We start from the raw sequence: 27226 nt of genomic DNA, 5'->3' as shown, positions 1-27226 counted from the left end.
AAGTAGAGCCCGGTACGGTTAATGCACAGTGTAATAGTATAGTGGATCAGTGCATAGCATAAACCATTGGTTTATGCTATGCACTGATCCACCCGTCTCCGTCTCCATCGCCGTCTCCGTCTCCGTCGCCGTCTCCATCCCTGTCTCCATGTACTTACGTCGCGAAAAAGGCCCTGAGAGTCACAAACCGCCTGGCAGATAATCTACTGTGTGCCCTTACGGTTGGTGTACGCATTATGAATCTCATCCCCGGGAGGTTTTTGCAGTCTGAAGTGGGTGCCGTCTATCGCTCCTCCACAAGGGTATATGCCACGGCGAGACGCAAAACCAGAGGCAATATGACCCCATGCAGCCAGATCTGACGGGGGAGGCATCCTAATAACCTTGTCTCAAAGCACATCCTTGATTGCAACTGCCACATCCTTGCATGTGACACGCACGGCAGTGCGGGAGACCTGAAAGACATGGGATACGACTGGCTCGGAAGTCCCATGAGCCCACCGATATAGAGCTATTGCGAGGCGCTTGGGCACAGGGAGACCTCCCCGAGCCAGATCTTTATACAAGACACGGGAAAGCTGTGCAGCAATCCACTCGAAAAGGCCGCAAGCCACACGGAAGTGCTTGATAAACGGGTCCCCATCTCCGGCGTTGGGAGGTTGATGGAGCTTCTCCCGCTCCCAGAGGCTGATCCGGAGGCTCCGACGATTGCCAGGAAGGCATCTCTTCCGCACTGGCTGAGTGGCGGCAAGGTAGAGTGCGCAGATGAAGGCAGGTTCAGTCCAGAGGTTGTTCATGAGGGCAGACACGACTGGAGACAGGCTGGAGACAGGCTTGGCGACTGGAGACAGGCTCGGGACAGAGACTCCCCTAGCTCTGGATCTGGAGACGGGTCTGGACTCTGGAGACAGGCCTGGTGGATCTCGCACACATGAATTTACTCCCATTTGAGATCGACTCTGGACACCAATCCCGCACTGTGCCAAGTTTAGCTTGACAAGACCCTGGTCTCCGGTACGCAGCTGAGTAAATTGGCATATTGAGAAGTAGGTCCCCTTAAAAAAGGGCTGGAGATCAGCTATCGATAATGTGCCCACAACTCGAGCCAGATGTCGAGCCCAACTCGATTTACTAATTGTCGATCCCAGTAAATTGGGCGCCTAAGCTTCTTCCCAAGGAAGGCCGGTAACCTTAGGCCGCGCGTCTAAGTACTATACAGTTGTACTCTGGACGAGGAACGTAGTCCTCTAGAGTCTATGGATGAGAGCGGCGTCGCGACGTGCCGTCAGAGCCCGTTGTTCTGCCTCAAGAGGCGGTGTTTGGGGATGGGGATGGGCGCATTCGATGTGGACATGTCGTCGTGCGTACGCTTCCAGCGTGGTGGCGTTCTGCAAGCCTTTCCCACTTTCTTTCGAGGGCGGCGATGAGGGCAGCCTGGTTGTCTCGCTCAATAGAGGCGACGACCTGCTCGGCGTGAGAGAGATTCTCTTCCCATTCCGCAATTTCATCGGCTGTGGGGTTTGCGGGAAGGCTCGGGATGCGGCGAAGGATGGGCGCTCAGGCCACCGCACTCATCACAGACAAGCGCACTCAACAGCCACACTACCAGCATCACTCGGCGGCAAACTCCGTTCATTTGCTTGTCGGGGAAAACTCCGACCGGCGTACCGTTCTCAAAACGCACATACTTTATATATGTAAAGTTTATGGTATTCGATACAAATCAGAATGGGTCAGCGCAAATGTTCTAAAGTCTGCAATCGATCTAAAGTCTCAGCAAGCCCAAGGATGCGCCCAGCAGCAATGACACCCTCCTCCCGCAACAACCGTTCGACTCGTTTTGCCAGCTTCTCGTTGATTTGAACGGAGGTCCCGAGGCGATTCGAGTCTTGGCCTCTGACGGACGACGTGGTTGCGTGTGCATCCTCAGGCCCTTGCCAAACGATTTCGACAACGCCATCGCACGCATCAAAGTCCACGTATACACGATAGTCTGCATTCACAAAGACTCCACCATGACAGGCGAATCCATCCGCCTTGCTTTTCAGCTTGCCCGTTGTGTTCGAGACAGGGAACCAGATTCCATATGTGAGTTTCGATGTGTCGTTATCGCGGGGGAATTTATTGGCAAAATCATCCCATGTGGCGGTGATATTGCTGGCGAAGGGGTCGTCTGCAACGAGGTTGCCGAATTCCGCTTGTGAAATGCTTGGCACGCGTAGTTCCTTTGCCCGCTTTTTGATGCGAGACAAGAGGTAAGGCAAAAGCTTATTGAGAAAGTAGATGTAATGCGCCTCACTTTTTGGTAACTCAGCTTGTAAGGCGCGCCACTTCTGCACACTGACGGAATCCTTTTTTCGTGGTTGGTAGATCCCCATGCTTTTCCCACCATCCATACCCGCACGCCACCCAACACCGATCATGGTGCCGGATGTCTGTGCACCGTTTATCGTCACCAGGTAAACGAGCTCTCGCTGGTGGTTGAGGTGGAGCGCGATCTCCTCGAAACGGGTTCTGTCATCCGTGGACATATCCGCAAATGGACAAAACCTTGCCGCAAATACAATCTCATCTGTTTGCCTGTCGGCTACGACAACGATGTCCTTGTAGAGACGGGTGTACGGGTGATCGTGATCAACTTCCCTAGTATATTGCTTGAGGAAGTCTTCGTGCGTAAGGTGCTTTCCAAACGGATGCGGGTTGGTTTGCTGCTCAGTCCCATCTTGCAAAGGTGCAAAAGACACGGTGTGCACCAGGGTGGTGTAAAAGCAAGGAAATTCAAATCGGATGTAAATTTAAATTCAAATCAAATTTAAATCAAATTTAAAAACTGAAGAACACCCTGAGGAGAGCCGATATTCGCGCACTCCAGAGCCAATGTTCCACAAGGTGTAGATGACGTGGAATGGGGGAATGACTCATTGACTCACCACATTGTTCCGGGAACTCGGTATTACAGCGCTTCCGGGACTCTGGTACCGGCTATGGCCAAGCCTACCCTGGCTCAGACACAAGTACGTATTCAAAAGATGCCACTTATCACAGCCGCGGTCACGGCTCACAACGCCCCGGTTCGGTCTTTGAATAGAAGATGGAACCCGGAAACCAGGGTTCAGATTTCATTAGTTGATTTGGAATGCGACGCGTGTATGAGTCATAAATTCTCCATCACGAATGGTATGACTCATGACTCACAATAGAATTCTTCATAAAGCGTCATGTGATACCACGTTACTTAATTTGAGCTCATATTGCAACCAGGTCGTCGGGTCAGTAACCAAACACGTGACTCCCCAGGGATGAGCCTAAATAATGCTTTCCAGGGCCCCGGTACGCGTACGCCCGGCAACGTGGATCGCGTCAATCAACGCTTCCACCAGAAAGCTGGTAGCTATCCCCGGCAGTGTACCGGCGAACGAGGTTGCGTAATTAATGGGGACCTACTATGATGGTACCGGCTATGTGGTAAGTGGCGCCGGCCGCCATCAAATCGACAGTATTGGCCGCACGTGGCGCAGTCCCCCATTCCACGTCATCCCCCGCAGCGCACCCTAAGCCCACTAGTGCGGGGTCACGTGATATGCTGCTGAGATTCAGCAGCACCTGGGTGTGCACGCCGCGTAATTTGACAGAATCTGTCCGGAGCATGCGGACAAGGCTGATTCAGCGCCCCATTCAGAACCGGAACCAGGGTTTCCTGAGGTTTTCAAGTTTTCCACAGCCCGTTCCCCCAAGACCAATATGCATGCTTGAAGTTTGGGGCATGCTGACTGATGGAGAGTGGGTGAGTGACCAGCTGCTGTCTTACTGCGCCGGCTGAGCTTCTGCCGACTCGGGCAACCCTTGATCTTCTCAAGGTCTAGTCGCAAGTTGTTGCAATGTCGACACGGATTACGTCGTATTTTGGAAAGAAGACTACCCTGAATTTCGCCGGAAATGGACCTCCTCCAAAACCGCAACGTGGGTTGGAGATGTCGCCAAAGGATGCTACTTTAATAGCGACTCTCAAGAAAGGTCAGTGCCATCGTTCTACACAACTCACAGAGCGGAGGGCTTGCGACCGTCCCGGTTTTTCTTACTAAGAGCATGTCTATGTTGCGCGTTGCAACAGTTTTCGGATTGGAGGAGTTTCGAGGAACGCAGCTCGATGTTATCAAAACAACGCTGGCGGGTAAGGTTTCTGCGGGAGTGTGTACGCGTCATCGAGAGAGTTCTGCTGACGCCCCTTCCAACCACAGGCCGTGATTGCCTCGTCATCATGCCGACGGGTGGTGGGAAAAGTCTGACATATCAACTGCCAGGGGTCATAGATGAAGGGGTCACGCTCGTCGTCTCGCCGCTTCTAGGTAGGCTGGATAGTTCATCCGTTTTCGCGTCGGTTTTCCTGAAGGCCGAAGCTTAATCATACAGCGCCGTTTGCAGCCTTGATCGTGAGTGCACTCCGGTATATGCCACATTGATAGCGCTATGAATACTGAACAAGCCAAACAGCAAAACCAGGTGGATGCCTTGAAGAAGCTTGGAGTGAAAGCGGCGACATTGAACTCCACTTTGAAAGTCAAGGAACGAAAGGAGGTCAATATATCGCCGCGGCTCTCCGTCAGCGGTGCATCGCTGCTTAACGCTTAACTACAGATAATGGCAGATTTGGACTTTGCAAAGCCCAATATAAAGTTACTTTACGGTGAGCTATCATAGTCGCAGAAAACACCAAACACTATCAGTATGATGCTCACAACAATCAAGTTGTAAGGATCATCCCTTCAGTGTCCAGAGCGTCGCACAACATACTGATGAGCTGGACAGACACCCGAGTTGATGGCCACGGATAACTTTCGAACAATCATGACCAAGCTTCACGGGCGGGGCATGCTGGCGCGCCTTGTAGTGGATGAAGCTCACTGTATATCTGACTGGGGTCAGGACTTCAGGTTTGAGTCTGGCAGGAAGCGCTTTTCGACAATCCGGCTTGCTGAGTTTTGACTTGTAGATCGGACTACCGCCGCTTGATGTGGTTTAAAGACAGCTTTCCACAGATCCCAGTCATGGCGCTTACCGCAACAGCGACAGACGTGTAGGTTCAGTGTGCCAATTGAGATAATATTATTTTCGTGTGTGCTGATGTCGCGGATTCGCCGACAGAGTGCGAGCCGACATTATAAAACAGCTGCATTTGCGAGAGCCGCCGGAGCTAGACGTCTTTCTGAGCTCCTTCAATCGACCGAATCTTCATTACGAGATCCGATTCAAATCTAAAGATCTCAGCAACGATCCGTATCCAGACCTCCTCCAGTTCCTCAGGAAGATATATTCGAATCGAGCGAGACGTCTAGGGACAGCCAAGACAGCGGAAAGGATCGAAGGGATATGTGGGATCATATACTGCTCTACCCGAGCGATGTGCGATGAGGTGGCGGCGAGACTTAGGATAAACGGGGTTCATGCAAGGAGTTATCATGCCGGATTGAAGGACTCGGAGAGGAGAGCTTTGTTGGCTGCGTGGAGTGGGACCTCGGCGCAGAGTGTAGTCCCAGAAAAGCCCGACAAAGACATGGAAGAGAAACCTGCGCCAACAGACACGGACGTGGTCGATGTAGTTGTTGCCACGATATCATTTGGAATGGGAATCGACAAGAAGGATGTGCGATATGTCATTCACTGGGACATGTCGAAGTCTGTGGAAGGTAAACTTCCGACTTTCAGTTTGCCAAATGGACAGCCGCTGATCACAGCGTACCACAGCGTATTATCAGGAAAGTGGGAGGGCAGGGCGAGATGGAAAGATCTCGCGTTGTATCCTGTACTACAGTCACCAGGACCGTGACCGACAAACATACCTCCTCCAAACAGCTCAGTCGGAAGGTAGCGGGTCTCCCAATGCAATCAAGAGCTTCAGCCAGGTGCGTTTGATGTCTCGGACTATGAATAGAGTGACCCGCCCCAAATAGAGCGACCCGCCGTGCACATCAATGACGCCATCTCGATTACAGCTTGTGGAATATTGTGAAAACGTCAAGACGTGTAGACACGTATTCTTTGAGCAATACTTTGGAACCGTAAATCCCAAAGCAGAAGAGCTATGTCCTGGCAAACGGTGCGATGTGTGCAAGGATCCTGACAAAGTGAAGAAAGCGAAGGAAGAGGCACTTGGCGGGGCTAAGCAGGAGTTGGGTGGGATCATCTCTGGAAAGCAGTTCGAGGCTGGCGGGTAAGACTTATGTCTTCGGCCACTTTATGTGAGTTAGTTCTCTGGCGTTCTCATGCCCTAATACATCGTTGGCGAAAAGGAACTATCGCCTAAAAGACGGGAGCTGGGTAGCCCCACCAAACAAACGCTCATCAGGCGAATCCACTCTGAATTACGGCATAACCGGGTCCGATGATCAGTCATCGTTCAGGAAGCGACGACGATTCAACGAGGAGGCCATTCTGGACGAAGATGGGTTTGAGGGAGATATGGGGTTCGGGTTCCGAACGGGTTTGGGAAGAGCTTTACATCAGGCTCCGCCAACGACTTTGGATCTGTTGGGCAGAGGGCGGAGACGCGAGGCTGTTTTTGGTACGTTTCGGATATTCTCGGCTCTTTCCACTCTCATGTTTATTCGACCTCGTCGCAGTGAGCGCCAAGGAAATGGCCCGAACCCAGTATCCTTTAATTATCTCTGAAAGGCATTCAGTCGCTGATTTAACGTTGGCGGACCGGGAGCGCGCGTTTACCCAATTACGACAGGCGGTTGCTTTGCGCTGCGAGGAGGAGGCGATGGTCGGCAGGTTGGGTGACCAGATGAATGCGGACCAGAGAAAGTGCGTTCTACATCACCGGGAGACACAATGTTGAAGCACACGGTACTCGCGCAACCCTGATAATTGCAACCCTCGTAGGTCATTGTTAGATGCTGTGGCGGCTCTCCTGGAAAATCAATGCTTCCTATTTGGGAAGATCTCGCTCAACTACAAAACGGCCTGGATGCAGCGCATCAAGGAAATCAAGCAGGGATCGGACAAGTATGACCAGATCATTAGCGATGAGACGCGGCGTCTGTGTGGTGATCCACGATAGTTTTCCACTTCCTTGGTGGAGAATCTCGAATAGACTATTTCTAGATTGCCGAAACCTGTCTGTCTGATTCTATGAAGACATGTCTGGGCTTCGCAAGTATAGATTTGATAAGCTACGCCGGGGCTCATTCTACATAGTGGGTGCCTTCAAAACAGTAAGAAGTCCGCCGATGAGATACAAACTGCCTGTCACGAGCACATTTTGCTTCGCATTCGTATCCGTGACAATCGACCGCACGGCGTCGTCGATGCTGGGCTGGATTTCGATCGGAACCTCCTTTGCCGCGCCACCTTCGCTGCCGCTCAGCGTGCGCCAGGCGGCTGCGAGCTCCTTCTGAATCAAGAGCTCTTCGTCTCGGAATACTGTGTTGTTGATTTGATCTACCCCTGTGTCGCCGGAAGAGAAACGGGTCAGTGTTATTCCGGTATTCCAAAACCCGTAGTGGAGGCCACCGCAAACTCACGTTGAGGCCCGAAGTCTGGCCGGTACGCATCGTTGGAGCAAAAGATTACGCGGGAGAACGGGAGCGAGGATCGGTGCAAGTCCACTAAGGATTTGAGTAAGACGATACCGTCACGACCTTTTGTGCAGTTGAATATGAGGACCCTGCTTTGTCCACTATGAACAGACGTGAATGCGTATAGTTACTCTCAAGGCCTGATCGCGTGAATCCGGCAAGAGTGTAACTTACTCTGTAGATGGAACTGATCCTTGTTGCTCCTGTTCGAACCAATCTGCGCAGACCTATTGCACGTGCAACAGCCCACGTGAGAAACATGATGGCACTTCGAGCGCACTGAACACCGCCGTCTCACCTGCATGCTCTCCTTGGTATGCGCTCCATCCAGATACCAAGTCACGCCAGGATGATCCGGTGTCACATATTTCTGCGCTCTGCCAGGCCACTTGGCATTCTCCAACCCCGAATCAATCGCTGCCTGTTCGTTGACAAACTGTACGCCCTTGATCTTCTGGTCCTCGATCCAGGCCTGGCATAATCGGACGGCTAGCGCGCCGTTCGCTTGCTGGTATGCTCCTGGCAGACCTGAATCGCGATGATGTTATTGAGGGAATATACTTTGAGGACGGGTTTCGTCACTCCTTACCAAGCTTTCGCTTTTGTACATATTCAAAGTCTTTTGAGTCAATGACTGCATATCGTGCTACCTAACCGGACGTTTGTCAGCCTGAATCCGACGCGATAAAGATGAAGATAGACTTACTTGTCGTTCCTCAGCGCGTTTCTCCAACACTGGGATCGTTTCCGCGGGTTGCGGAGCAGAAATCACTGGAACCCCAGTCTAGTCCCACGTTAAGACCACGCTACTTCGCAGATAATAGGCCACTCTGGTTTCCGAGACTAACCTTCATGATGCCCGCTTTATGCCATGCGATTTCGGCAAGTGTCGTTCCCAGTAGTGGTGTGTGGTCGTACCCGAGCGCGGTTATTCCGCACACGATTGGCTTTTCGACTACGTTTGTAGAATCGTATTCGCCTCCCATGCCGACCTCAAGGACCACTGCATCAACCTTGGTGAAGGATATTGTCAGCTCCTGGTTGATCTCTGTGCGAGAGAGAGAAACAAGTTATACGGCAGCCTACTTGTTCCTGCAGGAATGTATGAATGGCCATCAAAGTCAAGTATCTGAAGTATTGTGGTCGCTGTGGGGTATTCTCAAAACCAGGTGCTGTCTATCTGCCCTTCTTCAGTATTCCATCCGGAGACGGCGCGCAGGGCCAGATAAGCATTGATTACCGCGCGAGACGCTCCCAGAGCATCCCAAACTTCGAAGAAGTATTTGGCGAAAAGCTGCTTTTCAATCGGATCTCCATTGATTCGTATCCGCTCGCGTGCTTCAATTAAGTGCGGTGATGTGAAGAGTCCTGTGCGAAGGGTCGCATGTCAGCGACGACGTGAATCTCCCGACTAAAAGGTCAAACAGTAGCGCTGCATGCCTGTTTTGATATTTCGTTCCACCCCTCCGTTGTCGACTCGTCGTAATCTTCGCAGTATTGAATCGCTAATGGCAGAAGTAGAGCCTTTCCCTTTCGTTCCCGCTACGTGCACCACATTCAGTTTGTTTAAATCCGAAACCTTCGCGTATAGTATTCCCAACCGTCAGCCAAGATCCCCTCAATCTGCGCTTCAGCTGAGAACGTATCCACCTTATATCCAATCCGCTCCACGTATTGTATCATCTCAGGCATGCTCCGCTGGTTCATGGCATTCCCCGCCTTTCGGAGCTGCTCCAGCACTGCCGCATTTGTCTGGAGGCTGTTCAGGGCTTGAACTGCATCCTATATGGCAGCAAATATCTCATTCAGCTACCCTTCCGCTTAATCGCACCCGAGCTTAACCGGTACCATCTAACCTCATATGTACGCTGCATGGTGACGAAAGGCTTCGCGTTCATATGACGACTATGGACGCAAGATGATCGAAATGGGCCGAGATGCAGGGCTGAGCGGCGAATGACCTGAGACAACAAGCTTTGTTGAGGTAACCTCATGTACGTGAGAGTGAACGCTCAACCTTTCTGAGAGCGACGTTCCCAGACAAGTGGGTCGAAAATGCTGTTCAATTCCCGGCAACATCGGTGCCCCATTTTGTGTGTGTCGCTTTGCGCGTGTATGGATGCACTTTAAATGTTTTTATTTTTGTGACACGTGATGCCCAACGGAAGCCTTATGCTCCGTGCAACTCACTGTGTTGTAACAGTGGTGAAACACGCACGCTCATCTGATGAGGCGTCAAACAATCGAACTGCATTCAGCTTCCCCGCCGCTAATTCGAGACCGTCCAGAAGAAACAAACAGAACTCAAAAACCAGTAGCGTCAGAAGACTCTTGCACCAACCTTGTTGCCAACCAGCTTCAGCAGAGCACAGCTCCCCCTCCTTCGTTAACTGGCCGCAGTGTTGTGCGAGCGCATATCCATAGCAGGTGCAGCTTCCAGTTTCCCACCTTCACATCTTAAGTAACCCGCCAAGATGAGCAAAGACGACGAGTACGACTACCTGTTCAAAGGTATGCTTGGTGCTACACTACACTCCTACCTGGAATATTGCGACTTGGTGGACGTCAACGGAGGTGGATTTGGGAGATTTCCGGCTCGTTCACGCCGCCCAAGACCGACGGACGCAGAGGACGGCGTTGAACAAACTGAGAGTGGGAATATCCGCCACCACAGGCTCCTGGATGCATACAGGCACCCGTAATCTTCTCTAACTCCGTTTCTCGCGCTTCTACAGTTGTTCTTATCGGAGATTCCGGAGTCGGTAAATCCAATCTGTTGGGGCGGTTCACGCGAAACGAGTTCAACTTGGAGTCCAAGTCTACTATCGGAGTCGAGTTTGCGACCAGGAGCATAAATGTGGATGGAAAGGTCATCAAGGCGCAGATTTGGGATACCGCGGGGCAGGAGCGGTACAGGGCGATTACTAGCGCGTAAGTTGAGTTGAACCCACACACGGAGTTTGGTTTTCGGAAGGAATTCCCTTTACTGAAAAGGAATGCATCGCGAAAATAGCTATTATCGTGGAGCAGTCGGCGCTCTTCTGGTCTACGACATTGCAAAGCAGCAAACATATGAGAACGTCAACCGTTGGTTAAAGGAACTGAGGGATCACGCGGACACCAACATCGTCATCATGTTGGTCGGAAACAAGAGCGATTTGAAGTACGCAAGGGCCGTGCCTACGGATGAGGCCAAGCAGTTTGCCAGTACGTTTTGCTTTTCATGAGATTGGCTAAAATTTGGAGCTTCAACTGACATTCTCGATCAGCTGAGAACGGCCTATCGTTTATCGAGACGTCCGCATTGGACGCGACTAATGTAGAGCTGGCATTCCAAAAGATCTTGACTGGTGAGAACGATTTCTCCTATTGAATCATACCTGGAAAGTCTCCTTTTACTGAAATGAGCCGTGTTCCGTTTTCCAGAGATCTACAGGATTGTTTCCAACAAGGCTTTGGAGTCTGAAAACAACGAACGCGGGGCGGGTCCTGGCGCCGGCCAGTCGATCACGGTCGCACCAACGGACACGAATGCGCCGGTAAGTGAAGATGAGGATCAAAACATTGTCGAAAAGCGGAGCTAGTTCCAGATCCTTAATTTGCCGCATTTTCCTTACAGAAAAAGGCAGGAGGTTGCTGTTAGACTCACAAGTACCGACCTCGATTTCTTTCAATGATGCATTTTGTTATGTACTTTTTGTTAACGTTCAAAAAATATCTGTGAACCCCCATAGAGGTCGCATCACATGAAGGAGTGCCGGGCAGTTAATTTCATCTGGATTGGATCTCAGCGGCGCATGAGTTTGCCTCCGAGAGAGTAACACGCTCACTCCATGCATGCAGATCCAGTTCCTTCGCTAGACTACTAATGACGGCAAACTGGGTGAAGGGAAGCGGAGGACAAGGCCTTCACATGCAGTTTGAGAGGCTGTCGCCGCAACCCACAGCGCACGCAACGAGGCTTACGTGAGTGGACCTTTCTGCAATTTGGCCGCTGGTTGTGGTTGTAATTGCAGTCCAGCCTAAGTGTCAGACAACGCGCTGAATGGAACGCGCGGGCGCGTTGATTAAACCGGAAATCGGAGAATGCCGACCATTTTGATTAAGATCGCGCGTTTTCTGCTTTAGCAAGCTTTGCGATCCAACTCTTGTGGTGATAACGCCAGCTGATGCTTCGCTGATTGAGTGCGTGCCTCCCCAATTTTCGCTCTTCCCCTTGCCGCACGCGCTGGACTCCTCCAACGGCCTCGATATACCCCCCTTGCAGCGGCCGCAAAGACGGGCAACTATAGCTCGACGATTGCACCGCAGCTGTTGTGTGCAAGATCTTGAAAGCTATCTGCCGTCTCTATCCTGGGCAGTCAACGAAGGCGTTTAGGCCCCCGCGATACCTCTATAGACGTCATTTTCGCGCCAATTGCCCTGGAAGGTTCAAGCCGGCGATCGACACTCTCATCGGAGGCTTTACCCAATAACAACCTGCATCCCGCCTTCATATCCACATGAAGGGTCTTTGCAGTATCCTGGTAAGTCTCCAGTCGCGTTGCTCAAATGTCACAGGCCTCCAATCGGTCGATGCCGACAGGTGTGAGGATCAGCGTGCTGCCAGCGGTTTCTCGCAGAGAGGCTTGCTCTTGCTTTTGCATTCGCTGCTATCTCCAAGTCGTTCTCTCGACTGTTCTCTCGACAAGGCTTATCTCCACCATTTCCGTTTTTGCTTTCCTGACATTCTTCCTCTTCATTTTAGTACACTCACTAAGCTGCTTCATACTGTATTTCGGTTCTTCTATGAGACTTTCTGCTGTTGATACCCTGTCCTTGCGTATTATTCGAAGGTGCGAAAGGCGCCGCCGAAAGACGGAAGCTTCTTTGCTCATGGACAGCTCAGAGTTCTAACGGAAGCCACTCCTATCCAACAGCTTCTGGAGAATCGTAGCTTACCCGATTACTTCGCTATATATCGTAAGTGTCGAAGCCTGAGATTCCGGCAGATCTCATCCCATAGCAGAGCTGACGATTCGCTCCAAAATTCTTCATTTGCAGCTGCCGAAGAATACCTTACTTCCGAATCGAACGCGCCAACTTTCAGTTGTCGCACCTATTAGAAAGGGTGAGTGCGTACGAGATTATCCGAGTGTACCGATTTTCAGTGATTCCTAATCCGAGTTTGACTATCAGCAAACTGCCGGCGTTCCTCCCTCCCACAATTGCCGCTATGAAGCGCAGCAACGACTATGGCCCTCAGCCGCCCGTTGATAATTACAAAAAACCGAGATTTAGCCCTCAGCCACCGTACGGTTACCCTCTCGCCGCGAGCCCGCCAGCCGGTTACAACCAGAACAATGCCGACTTATATCAACAGTTTGGTTCGATGGGCCGATACATGAGCGTGTTGAGCGGCATGGGTGGCATGGGTGGGATGGCCGGTATGGCAGGGATGTCTCCTCAGCAGCACAATCAAAATGGCGCTCAAGGCATGCCGACCTACCAGGGCATGGCGCCAAATCAGTTCCAACACGCTGTGCAATTCCCCCAGAATGGATACACGTCTCAGTATCCAGCCGTGCACTATGCTGCGAACCAAACATTCGCCGGAAACCAGGCTTTCAATCACACGATGCGCACAGTGTATCTCGGGAATCTGCCATCACTGACGACGTACGAGGACGTAATCAACCTTGTCAGGGGCGGGGCCCTTGAACAAGTGAAGATCTTGGAAGAGAAGAACTGCGCGTTCATCACATTCGTCGAATCGTCCGCTGCCCATGCATTCCATCTGGAGTGCCAAAACAAACGACCTCATCTGCAGACATCGGAACTGAAAGTTGGATGGGGAAAGCACACCCCGATACCTCCCGCTATCCTCGCGGCAGTACAAGGTGGCGCATCTCGGAATGTTTTCCTGGGGAACATCGATGAGAGCGTTACAGATACGGTGCTGCATCAAGAGTTCGGGAAGTTTGGGCCGATCGACCAAGTCAAGATCCTCCCCGATAAACGCATCGCGTTCGTACACATGGCATCCATTGTCGCTGCCATGAAGGCCGTGCAGAACCTGCCGAATGAGCCACGGTGGGCTACCCGGAGAGTGAACTACGGAAAGGACCGATGCGCGTATCAGCCGAAGGGCCCCGGAAGCACACGCCCATCGCCGCCTACGACCCCAGGAGGCCTTGTGTATGCAGGAGCAACGAGTTTCGGACACGGGATGGGTGTTGGGTATGGAATGGGATACAATGACCCATTCAGCGGTCTGAGCGGAGGCGCTACCAACCGAACGGTGTACCTGGGTAGCATACACCCTGATGTAACAACGAAAGACCTGTGTGATGTGAGTGGCGTGAGGTTTCAACACAGCCAGTAAGTTGAGGCAGTGACTAATATATCATGTTTCGTTTCTTAGGTCATCCGTGGCGGAATCCTCCAAAATATTAAGTACATGCCGGACAAGAACATTGCTTTCGTGACGTTCATCGACCCCTCCGCTGCGGTGAACTTCTACAACCGCGGCAACTACGAAGGCCTCGTTCTGAAAGGCAAGCGATTGAAGGTTGGATGGGGCAAGCCGAGCGCTCTGCCACCTGGAGTGGCAACAGCGGTCCAGTCGGGAGCTTCGCGCAACGTGTACATAGGGGCAATCGACGAATCCATCTCTGAAGACCGCCTGCGGAAGGACTTTTCCGAGTTTGGCGACATCGAACTGATCAACATCATAGCCGACAAGAACATTGGTTTCGTCAACTTTGTCGACCTCACCAGCGCCGTCAAAGCCGTCGAAGCATTAAAATCGGACGACTCCAAAGGCTACGGCCAATACCGAATCAACTTTGGCAAGGACCGCTGCGGAAACCCTCCTCGACCACCAAGAGAGAGCGCAGCGCAACGCGCCGCTGCGGTCGCTGCTGCTGCCGCGGCCGGAGACAATGTCCCCATGAATGGCCCCATGGGCGTTGACGCCTTTGGAGCCGGGGGAATGGTGCAACACGTCGACAGTATGAGTTCGATGGATGAGTCCGAGCATTTGGCTGGCCTGCTCGGTAACAACACCAACTACCTCTGAAGCGATCAACCAACCCTAACCCCCACATGATTCGAGAGGCGACCACCTACGAATTTCCTAGATGTAGATTCTCGGCCTTGTGATTGCCATATCCCCTCTTCCCTCATGGGCAACCTTCCTATCCATCATCCCCTCATTGTATAGCGTTTACTTTCATATAATAATCTTCTCCCTGTAATTTTGTCATGGTTTTGTCATCGCGTCAAGTGAGGCGTCGCATACAGTTCTCGGCCTTTCCGTTTCGCAAGACAGGCCGCAAAAGGCAGCGAAGCACCAGCACGGACTAGAATACGCAGAGTGAAGCACTGAACATCTCAACGACGGCGAAAGGAAGAAGTCATTATGGAGCTCCCGAACCTTGGAAAGCACTGCACCGTTCCTCACTGCAATCAGAATGGTAAATCTCATTGTCCCTCGAAGTCCGAACAAGAATCCATACTCATTCGTCTCCGGGAAAACTATAGACTTCCTACCATTGAAATGCTTACATTGTGAGGAGGTAAGAGGACCTCAATATGTTTTTCATTTCCGCTGGCCTGCGGTTATGCTGACTTACGGAAAACCTTGGACAGGTGTTTTGCCAACCACACTTCAACCCCATCCCCGTCGACCCATCAAAGTCCTCCACCCCAGAACGCGGGCACGTCTGCCCAGACCTTCCCCCCCATCTCGCCGATGCCCGGGCAGTGACCTGTCCAGTCTGCAACCGCATAGTACCGACGAAACGAGGGGAAGATCCAAATACACGCGTCGAGGCGCATATCAATGCAGGATGTCCAGAGGAAGCGACTTCGACGGCTCCGGCGTATTCGAATGTCTGTTCGTTTAGAAGATGTGGGAAAAAGGAGCTATTACCAATCATGTGCTCGAGATGCGGCAAAAAGTACTGCATAAGTCATCGATCTGAGCTGTCGCATGATTGCAAAGGAAGTGCCCCGTCTTCCAGGGGCTCGTCGGCGTCAGGGAAACAACCGCAGCGGTCGGCGGCTGCCATTAAGGCTGGGAATGCAGCGCTAAACAGGTCGCAGCCGGCGAGGCGTAGTTCGAAGGTGTGTTGACCGCCGTCGTGAAACCGGAGCGAGATGTTCTCCAAAAGCTGATCGCATGTAACCTTTTCAGAATAGCGGCGACTGCGCGATACAATAGTTAATGGCTCGAACGTGTGGCTAGACTGTTGCAAAATCTCGATTGGTAATGGAAGTTTTATGTACATCGTAGACATCGTAGCACAATCAATATAGCTCTATTACGCCGTTTTCTCAAGATATGCCGGGCATTATGGATTCGGGTGATCTACCGGCTGCCTGCATTTGTTGCTCCACTGCCTTGACGTGATCCTTCAGCTCCTGAATCTCTGCCTGCATGGCGTCGAACTTCCGGACAAGGTCAGCATAAACGCGCATCGGAACTACATCCAATCGCCCAATGATTGGGCCGTAGTCGACCTGTTCGTCGTCCGTACTGCGTGCGTCAGTCTGAGCACGCAGGGTGGTGGTGGGCAGTGGCTTCGTAGGGACCTGAGCTCCCCTCGGTTCGTTCGAGACGCGATTTGCCTCCGGCTGCTGCTGTTGCTGCGAGCAAGCGCCTGGATTCACCAAAGCGCTCAGATTGCGAGAGTACTCAGGGTCCAGCGTTCCCAGGTTACTCTTAACACGTCTCAGTACTCGGTTATGCCGGATGGGTCTGGGTGGTGTTTTGCAAAACGACGCATAACTGCTGCTGTCGCTATCCAGATAAGGCGGTGGGAATGACCTTCGACTGAGTTTTCGCGTGGCCGTGCTCCAACTAGTCCCTGACCGAAAACTAACTTCACCGATTGAAGGCTTGGTCGCGAGTTCGGGCGCTTGCGCTACTAGGAGGGATTCTCTGCGTGTTGGATGCTCTGCAGGATTTTTATCCATGGGCGTTGGTGCGTGATGATCGACAGGGACAGGCGCAACAGGTTTGGGAAAGTCTGCCAGCACCGTTGATGCCTCTCCGCCGCCCATGTCCTTCGGAGACACCTCTGCCGAAGTGGATGGATCTCCCTTGCGTTCGGATACAAGAAAATCTCGCTGCGTGCGCACCGGCCCTGACTTGTACGACCAGGTTCCATGTTCAGTGACCACGTACTCGTTCTCAACTCCGCCACTCGTTCGTCCTGTCAACCCGTACACGCCGCTATCCAAATATCCCCTTGGTCCATCCTGAGGAGCCTCTCCGCCGACGATTGATCTCTGTTGTTCCACACTCTCCTGAACGGTACTGCCGGCAGGGGGGGTTGGTATTCTAGAGGCGGTACTAGACTGCACCGGCCATTCTCGAGCGAGCGAGGGTAGCGACCTGCTGGTGCGAGGCGATCGATTCTCGGTGTCCTTTGAAGGGCGAGGGTCACGTGCTGCGCTGTTTGCGGAACTTTTCGGTGGCGAAGATTCGACCACGGGCGTGAGAGCTCTGCGAGGAAGCGTCGCCGCGGGATATCGTAGGCCGTGCCGGTCAACCGACAGCGTGCTTTGATTAGCTTGCAAGATGGTGTCCTTCCCTTTGCCCTTACTGAAGAGTTGCCGCAAATCAGCAAAACTAGACTTCCGGGTCTTTGAATTGAGATAGGGTCCAGATTGGGATGTATTGTGCACGACGGAAGGAAGAACGACGGGTTCTGCCGGTTCCGTTTTGAACAGCGATCGGATGGACCCTCTGACTTTTGTTACCAAATTGGCAATCGACGATTTGCGCTGGAACCCCGACTTTCCCATCGAGTTGAGTGTCGATGTTGAGGGCGACGTACTCAGGCTGTACGGGAACTGACGCGACCCTCCTTGCGAATACGGGGCTAGGGAAGGACGAGACTTTGGAGCGATGGACTCGGCATAGGTGTGGGAAGACCTTGAGCGCACGTGAAGTGTCGGAACTTGGGATGTACAGAGAACGGGATATTCACGAACAGAGGAGGAATCCCGTCGTAGCGGGAAATCGTCCGTGTGCTCAATCGTCTCCCCTGCGCTGCTCACGGTTCCAAGGTCCGTCGGCATCGGTAACGTGACTACGGAGGGCACTTGAACGGATGATTCGCTCTGACTTATCGGAGAAGGCTGGCGCTGCGACGTTGAAAAGGTGCCTGAAGATTTCTTCGAGTTCCTGTTCTGGTTGTTCTCCGCCTCTGGCAGATGACGGCCCATCGACTTCATCAACTCCTCATACGCTCGATCCCTCTCAGCCGCAGCAGGGAAGTCGCGCGGCAACGAGCGACGTATGCTGCGCTCCCGCTTTAGCGCGACATCGTCCAGCGGTCGCTCATGGTCTAGTCGGACCATCGGCTGACTTTCGTGCCGTCGATGTCGTTTGTGTGTTCGGCTCTTTGGTAACGGGCTTGCTGCGGCCTTTTCTTCAAGAGTCTGAACGACGCTGGTTCGCATCGGCTTCGCGATAGGCGCCAGAACCTCGGGCGGCTCCTGCGCGCCATCGGGAATTGGTGTGTCAGGCGGAGAGGAAACGAATGTTCCGCTCGTGGACCTGGTCGGGATCGCAGGCTGGGAAGGAAAGGAGGACGAAGTATTCGCAGACTGCATCCACAAAAAGCTGGCAGGGCTGCTACTTTGGGAGGATGCGGCAGTAACTTGTTCGGAGGAATGGGAGTTCAGGCGTTCTCTGACGATCATCGACGCCTTATCGTCACCAACCGAGTTGTGCGCGCTATTGCGTAGTGTCGATGCGGTCGATGAGCTCGTTGCATTGCGGCGATGCAAGCGAGTGTGGATTGAGGGTTTCTCGGATTCGTCCGATGCCAAACGCCTCCTTTTTCCGATGCTACCCCAAACTCCTTCGATTGAGGGACCTTGAATTTCCATTACAGGCCTGGTTGAATCCGATGTGCGATGAATGGACGCACTTCGCTTAAGGGCTTTGTGGGACGGGCCATCTTCCTGATCCGCATGTGGAAGGGACGATTTTCTTTCCGATTTCTCAGTCTCATGCGCCAAGTCGCTTGCCAGAGGGGGTTTCGTCCGCAACCCACCACCTCGTTCGGAAACTAGATCCTCACGATCATGGGCACCAAGATGAGCCATGGAGATCGACTTGTAGTCTCCTTTCGGGCGCTTCAAGCGATGTGACTCTGGACGTCCGTACTCCCTCAGGTTCGGCATGCTGGGCCGCTTTCGTCGGATCTTGTCACTCCAAGAGGACAGCCATCTCAAGTTCCGGATAGGTTTGTTTTCCAGTTTCAAGTCGGAAACGACTGTGGAGGTTTCCATGTCGCGAGAGCCCTTCGGATGTGCGTTCTTGTGTATCAAGTCAGTGATCGCTTTCACCCATTGGGTCTTCTGTTCGGGGTTCAAAGCTGTACACAAAAGGGTTCTGACGCGACCATCTTCGCTCTGATGGGCCAAGTGGAAGGAGAGGTTGGATGCTGAACGAGTTGCGGGATGTCAATGGTTGGGCAGCATTCTCAACTTGTGAAGATTTTGCTCTCTTACCATCTCCTTCCGAGCTATCCCCCAGGTTGATGAGTACGCTCTTCTCGATCAAAACCTTCTCAATGAGCTTCAGGCTGGTCGTCATGTTACCATGATCCTCTGGCTTGACGATGATAAGAAGCTTCTCGAAAAGATAGAATCGACGCTCCCTCTTCCGTGCTCCTTCTAGCAACTTGAGGTTACTGTATAGGAGGAGATCTCCATATGACGCCAAACTGGGACCCTGTAGAATTGAGTTTCAGTATAGTCGCTGAAGTGGGAACGGCGGTAACTGCGGAAGGTCGAGTACGTACCTCCCAGTCATGAATCTGCTTCTCGATGATTCGTATCATCTCTCTCGTCTCAGCGATGCGTTTTACATCGCCAATGTGTTGCAAGATAGCCCCCAGCTTCTCGCATGCGTCCTCGAGTAGTTCATATTCCTTATGATCTCTACTCGTCGCTTCCAGCAGCTGGCGCATGAGGACCTGAAGTCGGTTCTTCCAGTGCGCGGGTTTGTGGAGGCTCGACACCAAGTGCAGAACGGGAGGACTGGTGTCGGCGCTCGTGGTCTGATTGGCGCAACGAGTTAGCTCCTTAGAATTTTCATCGAAAAGTAACATGTCGAACAGAAGTTACCTGCAGGAACTCTAGGAGCTGCGTGTGGGTCACGTATTGAGTCGTCATTGAGACGGCCTGTGAAAGATCCACGCAGTACTCCGTGTACACATCCCGAAAGCGGTCCGCCTAGTTGAGGCCTCTTGTTAACTCGAGCACATGCAGGAATCTGTACATATCAACCTACCATGTGGAGAAACGCCCTGGCAACGCCCGCTTCAGAAGTTCCGACGGTTGAAGAGAACGAAATCTCGTATTCAAGGACATCATGGATGTTCCCGAACATGGCTCTGTGGTGTTCTGGCGGAAACCAACTCGCTTCGCGAAGAGGTTGAACAAATTCCTGCATTTCGAAAAGCGATTAATTGGATATGCCGCGGATGCTGGTTAAGTGTCCTCCCGTACATCTATAAATTTTCTTAGACCATCGGCATAGAGCTTTTCCGCAGCGACGAATGTGTCGAAGATCCTGCTTCGCTCCACTTCCCGCGTCTCCAGGCCCGCCTGGATCTTTCGTCTCTCTTCCTGCTCATTGTTGTGCATGATTGTTTGCAGTCTCAGCTTGTCCACCTGCTCCCGCGTCACCTCAAGTCCGTGCATCTGCGAGACGAAGCCCAAGTCATTTGGTCAGTCCGTCTTCTCGTAAACTCCATGCTCGATGTACACACCTGCTCGTCACGATCCTCGGCTGTGACGAGATGGTCAACAACATGGTTGGCAGGAAACCACCCAATGCGCTCACCCAGTAGGCCCTCCCACCAGCCTCCCTCCACTTGACGCACGACGCGTATGACCTGTCCCTCATCGAATGACAGTTCATCGTTCATGTCGGCCGTGTATGGATATATCGATGTGCAAAGCTTCATATTTGCATGTCTCAACAGATGCTCCTCGTCGGCAATTTCCGACCGCGGTAAAGAAGCCATACTTCGGGCGGAGAGTGGTGGCGAAGGTGTGCGGATGTCGCTCATTCTCGACCTTCCTGGCGGAACCCGACTCCTGTCGACCCTGTCGACCCGACGTGCCGGCTTGACACGCCGAATGTCTTCACTCCCCAGCATGCCGAAGGGAAGTTGCTTCCTTTTCGCAAGTCTATTCGGTATATAGTAATCGGCCCACGAATTTCTGCCTTTGAATGCTGTAGTGTTTCAACGCGTTGCGAGGACAGGGGAGCAGTGCAAAGGACGTCAATCCTGCTCTATCAGATCCCAACGTTCAAGACCGCAAATGTTGATACGAATGCCTTGTACAGTATATAATATAGTAGGGCGTTCAGGCGAGCAGGCGACGACGCGTATCGTAGAATCTTGAGGATTTCCTCACACCTCACACTTGCCAAACGTTGGAGGCCTGAATGGAATAGGAAAGACGTCCTCCTACACGGACACTTTACAGGACTCGGCGCAATCGAAACACACGGAATGGGGATCGTTCCGTTCTTGCTAAACGGTTGACATACAGCACACAAACCGAAAACAGGGACCAGCTCAAGCAGCCTGATGAGAGTGACATTTCCCTGTTCTCCAGCGGTGGCGTGTCTCTGCGTGTCTCTTGTGGCAGCAACACATGCGGGCGCCCAAGGATTGTTATATGTATGAATCGTGTGGAGGGACAATTTCCACTGGTGGACGTCCATGTCAATGGAACACCGCATCGCGCACAAATGACAAACATTTGACACAAGCTGGGTGGGCGACACACCCGGAACCAGACCCGTGGTGCCGCCGGAATCCCAACCCACTATAACCACGGACTCGGATACGGCAAAGTCCCTGTCAAATTATTTCTTTCTGTGTGGCCGGAACAGATCGGAGCGGGACTTCGTCAAAAATGACGTTCTGCAACGCACCAGTTCTCAAGTGCATTCCCTTTGCACGTCGCCGAATCCCAAACAGCCGCCTCAAAACGGGGCTTGGTGCTTCATGAACCATCTCGAAGAACCCGATTGCTCGCGTCGCTCGAACTGCATGGGCGATCCCATCCTACATACCAACAGGCAACGAGTTGTCTGGACGGGGAGCATAGCGATGTTACGTGTTGCTGTGGGCTCAACGCTCCAAATTGCGCTACGTCCCGTACCAACAACGGTAAACCTAACCAACCGCAGACAGAACAACGGTTTCAACAACGAACTCCCTGGGCGCTGATGCAGAATTGAAAGGCTTTCTGCAAGACCCTGTGTTGAGGCACTATCAAATGCAGCATCTGTTAGGGAAGAAAAATGGACTCCATGCCTAAACGTTGATTGGGAAACTTATGAAATGACCAGCACAAATCGTTCAACCTGATCTGATGAGCACTGGCACAGAAACCTTCCAATCATCCCTCCTTGGGGTCGTTGCAGATGCTGGGCAAAGTGTATGTCTGCTCCGGTCGCATTCAAATATCATCGGAGGCCGCGGAGAAAAAACACGCGCTTTCCACGTTCTTGCTGTGTGACCGCGAGGACGTTGACAGGCGCATTCGACAGTGCACGTGGTCTTTTCCCGACATCAACCAGTTCCTCATGTTCCAGTTCCCCGCTCCCGCACCGCTCCCGTAGTGGTCTCCGGCACGAGTCCCACCACGAGGAGCACTTGTCCTTCATCTATGGCTCTCACCAGCGTTACTCAGGCTGCGTTCTGTGCGCCAGAGGGTCGTCAGTTCGATCAAGATGGTGATGCGTTCGAAAGCGTCTACTGAGATTTGGAAGAGGAAACGAACAGGTCCTTTGGCTTGTCCGCGTATAAAAAGCGAATGTGCAAAGTTCCCTCCCCTACAATCCACGAGTCTGGCATCCCGGGCATTAGGTAGTACTCATCGCGATGCAATTGATCACCGCAGCAAGCCTCTGGGCGATTGTTCTCTCCCTCGGCGATGCTTCGGCGAAGGAGGCCGCTGCGCCGTCTGCGACAAAGCCGAGCCTGGCCCCGGTCGTGAGCAATCTTGCCTACAGTCAGCCCATCATCAACATCCCGGCGCTCGGGCGAACTCATCCCAAGTTCGTCCCAACGTCATCCCTGGTTGCGAACGCCTCGGTGCCAGTCACTTTTGAGCATTCTGTCGCTTCCGGAGATCCTACAGCGAATGCAGTGATGTAGGTTTGAGGCCCTTCCCTTTGTGTGTGCGTGTTCACGTATTCCAACAGAGAATGTTCCTAACTTTTCATTGATCCATTCGCATCAATTCAAGCATCTGGACCAAGATCACCACGAAAGACACGAACCCTGTGCCGGTCCAGTACCAGGTCGCTTCGACAGCGGACTTCTCCCAGATCGTCTCCACCGGTGTTCTCCTAACCGACGCCAGCGTCGACCACACAGTCAAACTCGACATCACGGGGCTTCAGCCTGGTACCACCTACTACTACCGGTTCACCACATCTTCGGGCAGCGTTACTTCACCGGTCGGAAAGACCCACACTCTGCCCGCCGCCGATGCATCCGTTGCGAGCTACAAGCTAGCCGTCGTCAGCTGCTCCTCCCTTCCTCATGGCTTCTTCAACGCTTATGCCGGCATCGGGAACAGGAAGGATGTCGATGTGGTTCTCCATCTCGGTGATTACATCTACGAGTACAAAAACGGCGGCTACGGCGATGGGAGTAAGATTGGCCGCATCCCACAGCCTGATAAAGACATTACTAGGTATGGACTGTCTTGTAACCGGCTGGTTATCGAGAGCAGGTGCTGACCCTCTATGCAAATCCATCCTTTTTCAAAATCAGTTTGGATGATTATCGCCAGCGCCACGCTCAATACAAGAGGGATGTTGACCTTCAGGCCGCTCATCTTAACGTCCCTTGGGTCACCGGTATGTGTTGCGGTCCGTGCTCCTAAGATGACATTCTTCTGCGGAGACTAACGGGTTGTTCTAGTATGGGACGATCACGAATTTGCAAATGACGTAAGAAGTCTTCGATTGCCCATACGTGCCGCTCTGTGGGGTAAGCTGAACTCCTTCTTTTTGCACATGTAGGCATGGCATGACGGTGCCCAGCACCATGACCCCAAAACCGAAGGGCCGTGGGAGACCAGGAAAGCCAACGCGATTCGAGCGTACTTTGAATACATGCCGATAAGGCCCGTCACGATCGACCAGACAGGGCACATATACCGCTCATTCCAAGTCGGGAAGCTTCTGGATTTGATCATGCTCGACACTCGTATCAATGGACGCAATGAGACTGATATCTTTTGGCCTTGGATTAAGAACGACCCCAAGCGGACGGTAGGGACATGCGACCGTGTTCCTGAATGTGAGGCTTCCGCTAATGCTTTCTTCATCAATGTTTCAATATAGATCCTCGGCTACGACCAGGAAGCATGGCTCGACCAACAACTCGTGCAATCCAAGAACCGTGGCGCGAAATGGCGCGTGCTCGGCAACCAGGTTGTGTTCACCCCGCTCAAGGTCGTCGGAGCGTCCATCCTTCTTGACTCTTGGGACGACTACCCTGCCGCGAGGGATAGATTGCTTACTTCTATGGCGTCCAACGGGATTAAGGATACGGTAAGTGTTTGCCTTCCAAGTGTTTGCCTTCCATTTCGCTTCTCATCTGTTCGTCATCTGAACCATCCCACTCGCTGCTACTAAGGTCATCCTTACCGGCGACATTCACACCGCCTTCGCCATCAACGCGCCCGGCAAAGCAGGCGCCTCCGGCCTGGTCGAACTTGTCACGACCTCCGTTACCTCTCCCGGCGCCGGAGCCATCGGGGCAGGCGCGCTGAAATTGGCCAACAAGAGCATCAAGTACGCAAACGGCGCAGATCACGGCTATCTCGTTACCACAATCACCCCTGAGAAGGTCACCGGGGAGTTTGTGATGGTGTCAACCATCGGCAGCCGAACGGCGACAGAAAAGGTGGATGCCACCGTAGTGACGAATGCGGGTGCTGGGACTATCAGCGATCTTCAGCGACATTGAACAGGCGGCGTAGTAGGTCATTGACTGGCCACATCTTCACATATACCCCATTAAGCTAGATTTTTTTCTGTTGCGATATTCTCAAATCCTACCCCTTTTCATCCTGATGCGGCTCGTACCCCACGTTCTGACAGCCCTACCTTCTGACCCCGTTGTACTCTGCCGTTTCCTCAATACATTCAATACTTGATAAACGATAGTCTATCGATTTTACATAACCGAATTAGGAAACTTCTAGATCTCGTTCGTTGCTATAGTATTGTGACCTTCAATGTATGGTCGCATGTTTTATGCAGGCTAGCAATGCAGTCGATTTGGCGAACCCTTTTATATGACTTTTTATGGGGTCGAGAGGCACATCTGTAAAAAAGCCCTATCTACTCTAAGGCTTAACATCAAACTCGAAAGGCAATGTTATGTCTTTCAAGAAAGTCGTTTTCTCTAACCCTACAGGGATGGTGGAGTTCACTACACCGCAGAAAGTCTGGAAAGGACCAGCCTCCTCCAGCCGCTTTCTCAAAAGTGCCTGGTAGTCCGATAACTTGCAGCTCCTGTCGGGCCCGTTCTGGCACTTGGCGATGGGGTACACGGCGTCGTTGAGCTTCGCTCGGACGAACAAGCCTCGTTTGCCGCAGTTGAGACGCTCGAAGGTGATGGTGCCCCGCATGGATGTGTATCGGGTCGCGCGGAAGATCCGGTTGCGAGGGATGGCATCACCGGGTAAAGGGGCTTGGTCGTCGAAGATCCCGGAGGCGGCCACGATTTGATTGACGTTCCCGTCGTTGGTGAATGTCGCAATCAGCTTGTTTGGCTTGAAGGTGCTTCCATCCGAGTTTGTATACGTCGCGTCGGGCCCGTCGACAAAACGGTCGATGACGGCCGACAAGAACGGCAGCATCACTTTGCCAGCTAGCCGGTTGCCGGGTCCGTGGCCGAAATAGTAGCGCAAGTCCTGCGCGTACTCGTAAGCTTCGAACTCATGAGGCGCAAAAAGACCACACCAAGGGGATCTTTTGCCCGTAATCTGTGTTTCGAAGCCGCAGAGGTACGGCATAATGTATACATCGGCTGTGGTGAAGTTGAACCCACCCCGGATCTTGGAGTTGAGCCGCGCTGTCATTTGCGGCAAGTACGTGGCGGCAAAGGTATTGAAAGCTTCGCCGCCTCCATTGTCCACGTATTTGAGGCACAGGTCGGAAGCCGCCAGACTATTGGCAATCGAGCGGGGATCACGGCTCGCTACGGGATGCACATGACCGACGGCTGTGGCATTTGGGCCAAGGTATCCCTGCGCAAACAAACGAGCGGAGTCGATCACGCGAGGCGATGCGGGATATTGGTTCGCCCACAGATGGAATTCCATTCCATTGTCATCGAAGAATGACGGATCGTATCTAAAGCGATACTGGGTTCCCATTTGATGGAGCTCCTTCCAGCCCGTGATGGACAGTTTTTGGTTGTTGGATGAGGGAGTTCGAACCACCGGCTTCCAGGTGTGCAAGAAATTCAAGCCCCCAGCAGTGACAGTGAAATTCGCCGCTTGGATCTGAGAGTTGATTATGATTAGTGTTGTATGTGAGATTAATGCAACTGTTCAACAACATACCTTGTTACGAAGAGCATTCCATTGGTCCCAAGCTCCAGGGTCTGGATATCTGCTGCCGTGGCGAGACGTAAAAGCGGCCTGGTCGACTACGCAATTCGCGGGCGGTTCTGGATCAATACCGAATACATTGGGACCCGCAAAAAATGGGCTGTTCCCACCAAGGTGCTCGAGGGGGTTGAAGTGGGCGTCCCTGACCTCGACACCGGGTGCAGCAGGGGCGGCAGCGACGAGGGACGATACTGCCGCCGTTGCGAGAAGGAAAAAGCGATGCATCTGAAGCTCGTTACTTGTTGGGAGAGGGGCGTGAAGCACAGAGCATCTTATAAATAGCCGCTTGGGCGGATGCTGTCCTGGCCCTCAGCTTGTGGACGAAACGAAGACCATGCACGTTTTCCGACACGTTTTCGCAAGTTTTCTCACGCGTCGCGTTGTCCATTACGTTACGCAACAAGTACTAATAACGACCGCAGTTTTACGACCATATACTGTACAGTACTCCAGGACCTGTCTTCTCGTGCAGTTTTGTTCGTAGAATGGCTGCCAAATGACTGCCCAGTCTCCCAGTTGTTGGCTCCAAGTCGTTCTGCTGGGCACAGGCTATGCGGTTAGGGAGACTTCAAACTTCCAGGCGTTGGTAGATACTAGATATAGAGACGAACGACTCGGAATGCGAGAGAATTGCGAAAATGTGCCGAACGCACCTTTGTGCAGCAAAAGCATTGAAACAAAAGCAAAGACGATGCTTGTCGGCGTGTCCCTTTGCTCACACAAGCCCAACAATGAGCAGTACTACTGTACCGTACTTGTTGGGGCCCGTGGTTGTGCTGTCTCTGAGATGGAATCAAATGGATCCCCTCCGAGTTCGCAAGCCATAGCAGTGTCATATCTGTGGCACTCTGATCGAGCAATACCGCGAGGTGAACGAACATAATGCGGCCGTGGGAAGTTGGGAAATCAAATCAATTGAGTTCATCTGCTGGATCAATCAAGGCAACGATCAGCGGCCGCAAACACCGACCACGAAC

The 27226-nt window shown here is 52.6% G+C and overlaps 9 protein-coding genes across 9 annotated transcripts; 5 read left to right on the top strand and 4 right to left on the bottom strand.

Moving 5' to 3' along the window:
* Window positions 1–203: 203 nt before the first annotated feature.
* Window positions 204–797, bottom strand: EV422DRAFT_495089 (uncharacterized protein; the record flags this gene model as incomplete). Its single annotated transcript, XM_053067794.1, is given in 2 exon segments — window positions 204–383; window positions 399–797. The coding sequence occupies 2 exon segments, from the start codon at window positions 795–797 to the stop codon at window positions 204–206; spliced, it is 579 nt and encodes a 192-aa protein (XP_052926401.1).
* A 2648-nt stretch (window positions 798–3445) lies between these two features.
* EV422DRAFT_505505 (P-loop containing nucleoside triphosphate hydrolase protein) lies at window positions 3446–7060 on the top strand (the record flags this gene model as incomplete). Its single annotated transcript, XM_053068494.1, has 17 exons — window positions 3446–3465; window positions 3601–3784; window positions 3864–4014; window positions 4112–4192; window positions 4239–4346; window positions 4411–4430; window positions 4492–4575; window positions 4636–4684; window positions 4705–4748; window positions 4807–4931; window positions 4991–5074; window positions 5143–5684; window positions 5743–5900; window positions 5991–6208; window positions 6288–6559; window positions 6618–6804; window positions 6883–7060. The coding sequence occupies 17 exons, from the start codon at window positions 3446–3448 to the stop codon at window positions 7058–7060; spliced, it is 2505 nt and encodes an 834-aa protein (XP_052926400.1).
* Window positions 7014–9641, bottom strand: EV422DRAFT_412274 (Mur ligase). The gene is made up of 13 exons (XM_053067043.1): window positions 9595–9641; window positions 9434–9538; window positions 9228–9359; window positions 9018–9156; window positions 8818–8945; window positions 8664–8753; window positions 8426–8590; window positions 8284–8361; window positions 8167–8227; window positions 7876–8105; window positions 7752–7804; window positions 7524–7678; window positions 7014–7446 (listed from the first exon to the last, which is right to left on the bottom strand). Exons 2-13 carry the CDS (start codon window positions 9473–9475, stop codon window positions 7190–7192), a joined length of 1530 nt encoding a protein of 509 aa, XP_052926399.1. The 5' UTR covers window positions 9476–9538; window positions 9595–9641; the 3' UTR covers window positions 7014–7189.
* A 184-nt stretch (window positions 9642–9825) lies between these two features.
* On the top strand, window positions 9826–11355 carry EV422DRAFT_525218 (small GTPase). Its single transcript, XM_053070039.1, has 6 exons — window positions 9826–10088; window positions 10313–10508; window positions 10591–10784; window positions 10847–10927; window positions 11004–11116; window positions 11197–11355. The coding sequence occupies exons 1-6, from the start codon at window positions 10052–10054 to the stop codon at window positions 11218–11220; spliced, it is 645 nt and encodes a 214-aa protein (XP_052926398.1). The 5' UTR covers window positions 9826–10051; the 3' UTR covers window positions 11221–11355.
* A 1839-nt stretch (window positions 11356–13194) lies between these two features.
* Window positions 13195–14637, top strand: EV422DRAFT_495262 (uncharacterized protein; the record flags this gene model as incomplete). The annotated part of the gene is made up of 2 exons (XM_053067804.1): window positions 13195–13908; window positions 13981–14637. 2 exons carry the CDS (start codon window positions 13195–13197, stop codon window positions 14635–14637), a joined length of 1371 nt encoding a protein of 456 aa, XP_052926397.1.
* A 214-nt stretch (window positions 14638–14851) lies between these two features.
* EV422DRAFT_525214 (uncharacterized protein) lies at window positions 14852–15877 on the top strand. The gene is made up of 3 exons (XM_053070038.1): window positions 14852–15034; window positions 15102–15136; window positions 15210–15877. The coding sequence occupies exons 1-3, from the start codon at window positions 14980–14982 to the stop codon at window positions 15693–15695; spliced, it is 576 nt and encodes a 191-aa protein (XP_052926396.1). The 5' UTR covers window positions 14852–14979; the 3' UTR covers window positions 15696–15877.
* A 19-nt stretch (window positions 15878–15896) lies between these two features.
* EV422DRAFT_566416 (uncharacterized protein) lies at window positions 15897–20659 on the bottom strand (the record flags this gene model as incomplete). The annotated part of the gene is made up of 7 exons (XM_053072433.1): window positions 15897–19024; window positions 19092–19314; window positions 19385–19642; window positions 19710–19817; window positions 19876–20031; window positions 20094–20288; window positions 20357–20659. The coding sequence occupies 7 exons, from the start codon at window positions 20657–20659 to the stop codon at window positions 15897–15899; spliced, it is 4371 nt and encodes a 1456-aa protein (XP_052926395.1).
* Window positions 20660–22128: 1469 nt separating this feature from the next.
* Window positions 22129–24793, top strand: EV422DRAFT_525210 (putative alkaline phosphatase). The gene is made up of 7 exons (XM_053070037.1): window positions 22129–22764; window positions 22860–23312; window positions 23393–23478; window positions 23543–23571; window positions 23644–23895; window positions 23968–24177; window positions 24263–24793. Exons 1-7 carry the CDS (start codon window positions 22493–22495, stop codon window positions 24593–24595), a joined length of 1635 nt encoding a protein of 544 aa, XP_052926394.1. The 5' UTR covers window positions 22129–22492; the 3' UTR covers window positions 24596–24793.
* A 9-nt stretch (window positions 24794–24802) lies between these two features.
* EV422DRAFT_411895 (histidine phosphatase superfamily) lies at window positions 24803–26609 on the bottom strand. Its single transcript, XM_053067042.1, has 2 exons — window positions 26202–26609; window positions 24803–26141 (listed from the first exon to the last, which is right to left on the bottom strand). Exons 1-2 carry the CDS (start codon window positions 26472–26474, stop codon window positions 24978–24980), a joined length of 1437 nt encoding a protein of 478 aa, XP_052926393.1. The 5' UTR covers window positions 26475–26609; the 3' UTR covers window positions 24803–24977.
* Between the last annotated feature and the right edge of the window lie 617 nt (window positions 26610–27226).

This window comes from Fimicolochytrium jonesii (genome assembly GCF_025526975.1).
Source record: "Fimicolochytrium jonesii strain JEL569 chromosome Unknown EV422scaffold_8, whole genome shotgun sequence".
Classification (NCBI taxonomy): domain Eukaryota; kingdom Fungi; phylum Chytridiomycota; class Chytridiomycetes; order Spizellomycetales; family Powellomycetaceae; genus Fimicolochytrium; species Fimicolochytrium jonesii.
The sequence above is the reverse complement of the archived record's forward strand: the minus strand, read 5'-3'. Positions and strand labels throughout refer to the sequence as shown.

Coding starts and splice junctions, on each gene's coding strand:
- EV422DRAFT_411895 (XM_053067042.1), bottom strand. CDS start 26,474: ATGCATCGCTTTTTCCTTCTCGCAACGGCGGCAGTATCGTCCCTCGTC. Junction 26,142..26,201: donor GGAATGCTCTTCGTAACAAG/GTATGTTGTTGA, acceptor ATCAACTCTCAG/ATCCAAGCGGCGAATTTCAC.
- EV422DRAFT_525214 (XM_053070038.1), top strand. CDS start 14,980: ATGGAGCTCCCGAACCTTGGAAAGCACTGCACCGTTCCTCACTGCAAT. Junction 15,035..15,101: donor TCCTCACTGCAATCAGAATG/GTAAATCTCATT, acceptor GGAAAACTATAG/ACTTCCTACCATTGAAATGC. Junction 15,137..15,209: donor AATGCTTACATTGTGAGGAG/GTAAGAGGACCT, acceptor AACCTTGGACAG/GTGTTTTGCCAACCACACTT.
- EV422DRAFT_525210 (XM_053070037.1), top strand. CDS start 22,493: ATGCAATTGATCACCGCAGCAAGCCTCTGGGCGATTGTTCTCTCCCTC. Junction 23,572..23,643: donor ATCACGAATTTGCAAATGAC/GTAAGAAGTCTT, acceptor TTGCACATGTAG/GCATGGCATGACGGTGCCCA. Junction 23,896..23,967: donor AGAACGACCCCAAGCGGACG/GTAGGGACATGC, acceptor GTTTCAATATAG/ATCCTCGGCTACGACCAGGA.
- EV422DRAFT_412274 (XM_053067043.1), bottom strand. CDS start 9,475: ATGAACGCGAAGCCTTTCGTCACCATGCAGCGTACATATGAG. Junction 8,754..8,817: donor CTCTGGGAGCGTCTCGCGCG/GTAATCAATGCT, acceptor AAGGGCAGATAG/ACAGCACCTGGTTTTGAGAA. Junction 7,447..7,523: donor GCCAGACTTCGGGCCTCAAC/GTGAGTTTGCGG, acceptor CCGGCGACACAG/GGGTAGATCAAATCAACAAC.
- EV422DRAFT_525218 (XM_053070039.1), top strand. CDS start 10,052: ATGAGCAAAGACGACGAGTACGACTACCTGTTCAAAG. Junction 10,089..10,312: donor GTACGACTACCTGTTCAAAG/GTATGCTTGGTG, acceptor GCGCTTCTACAG/TTGTTCTTATCGGAGATTCC. Junction 10,785..10,846: donor TGAGGCCAAGCAGTTTGCCA/GTACGTTTTGCT, acceptor ATTCTCGATCAG/CTGAGAACGGCCTATCGTTT.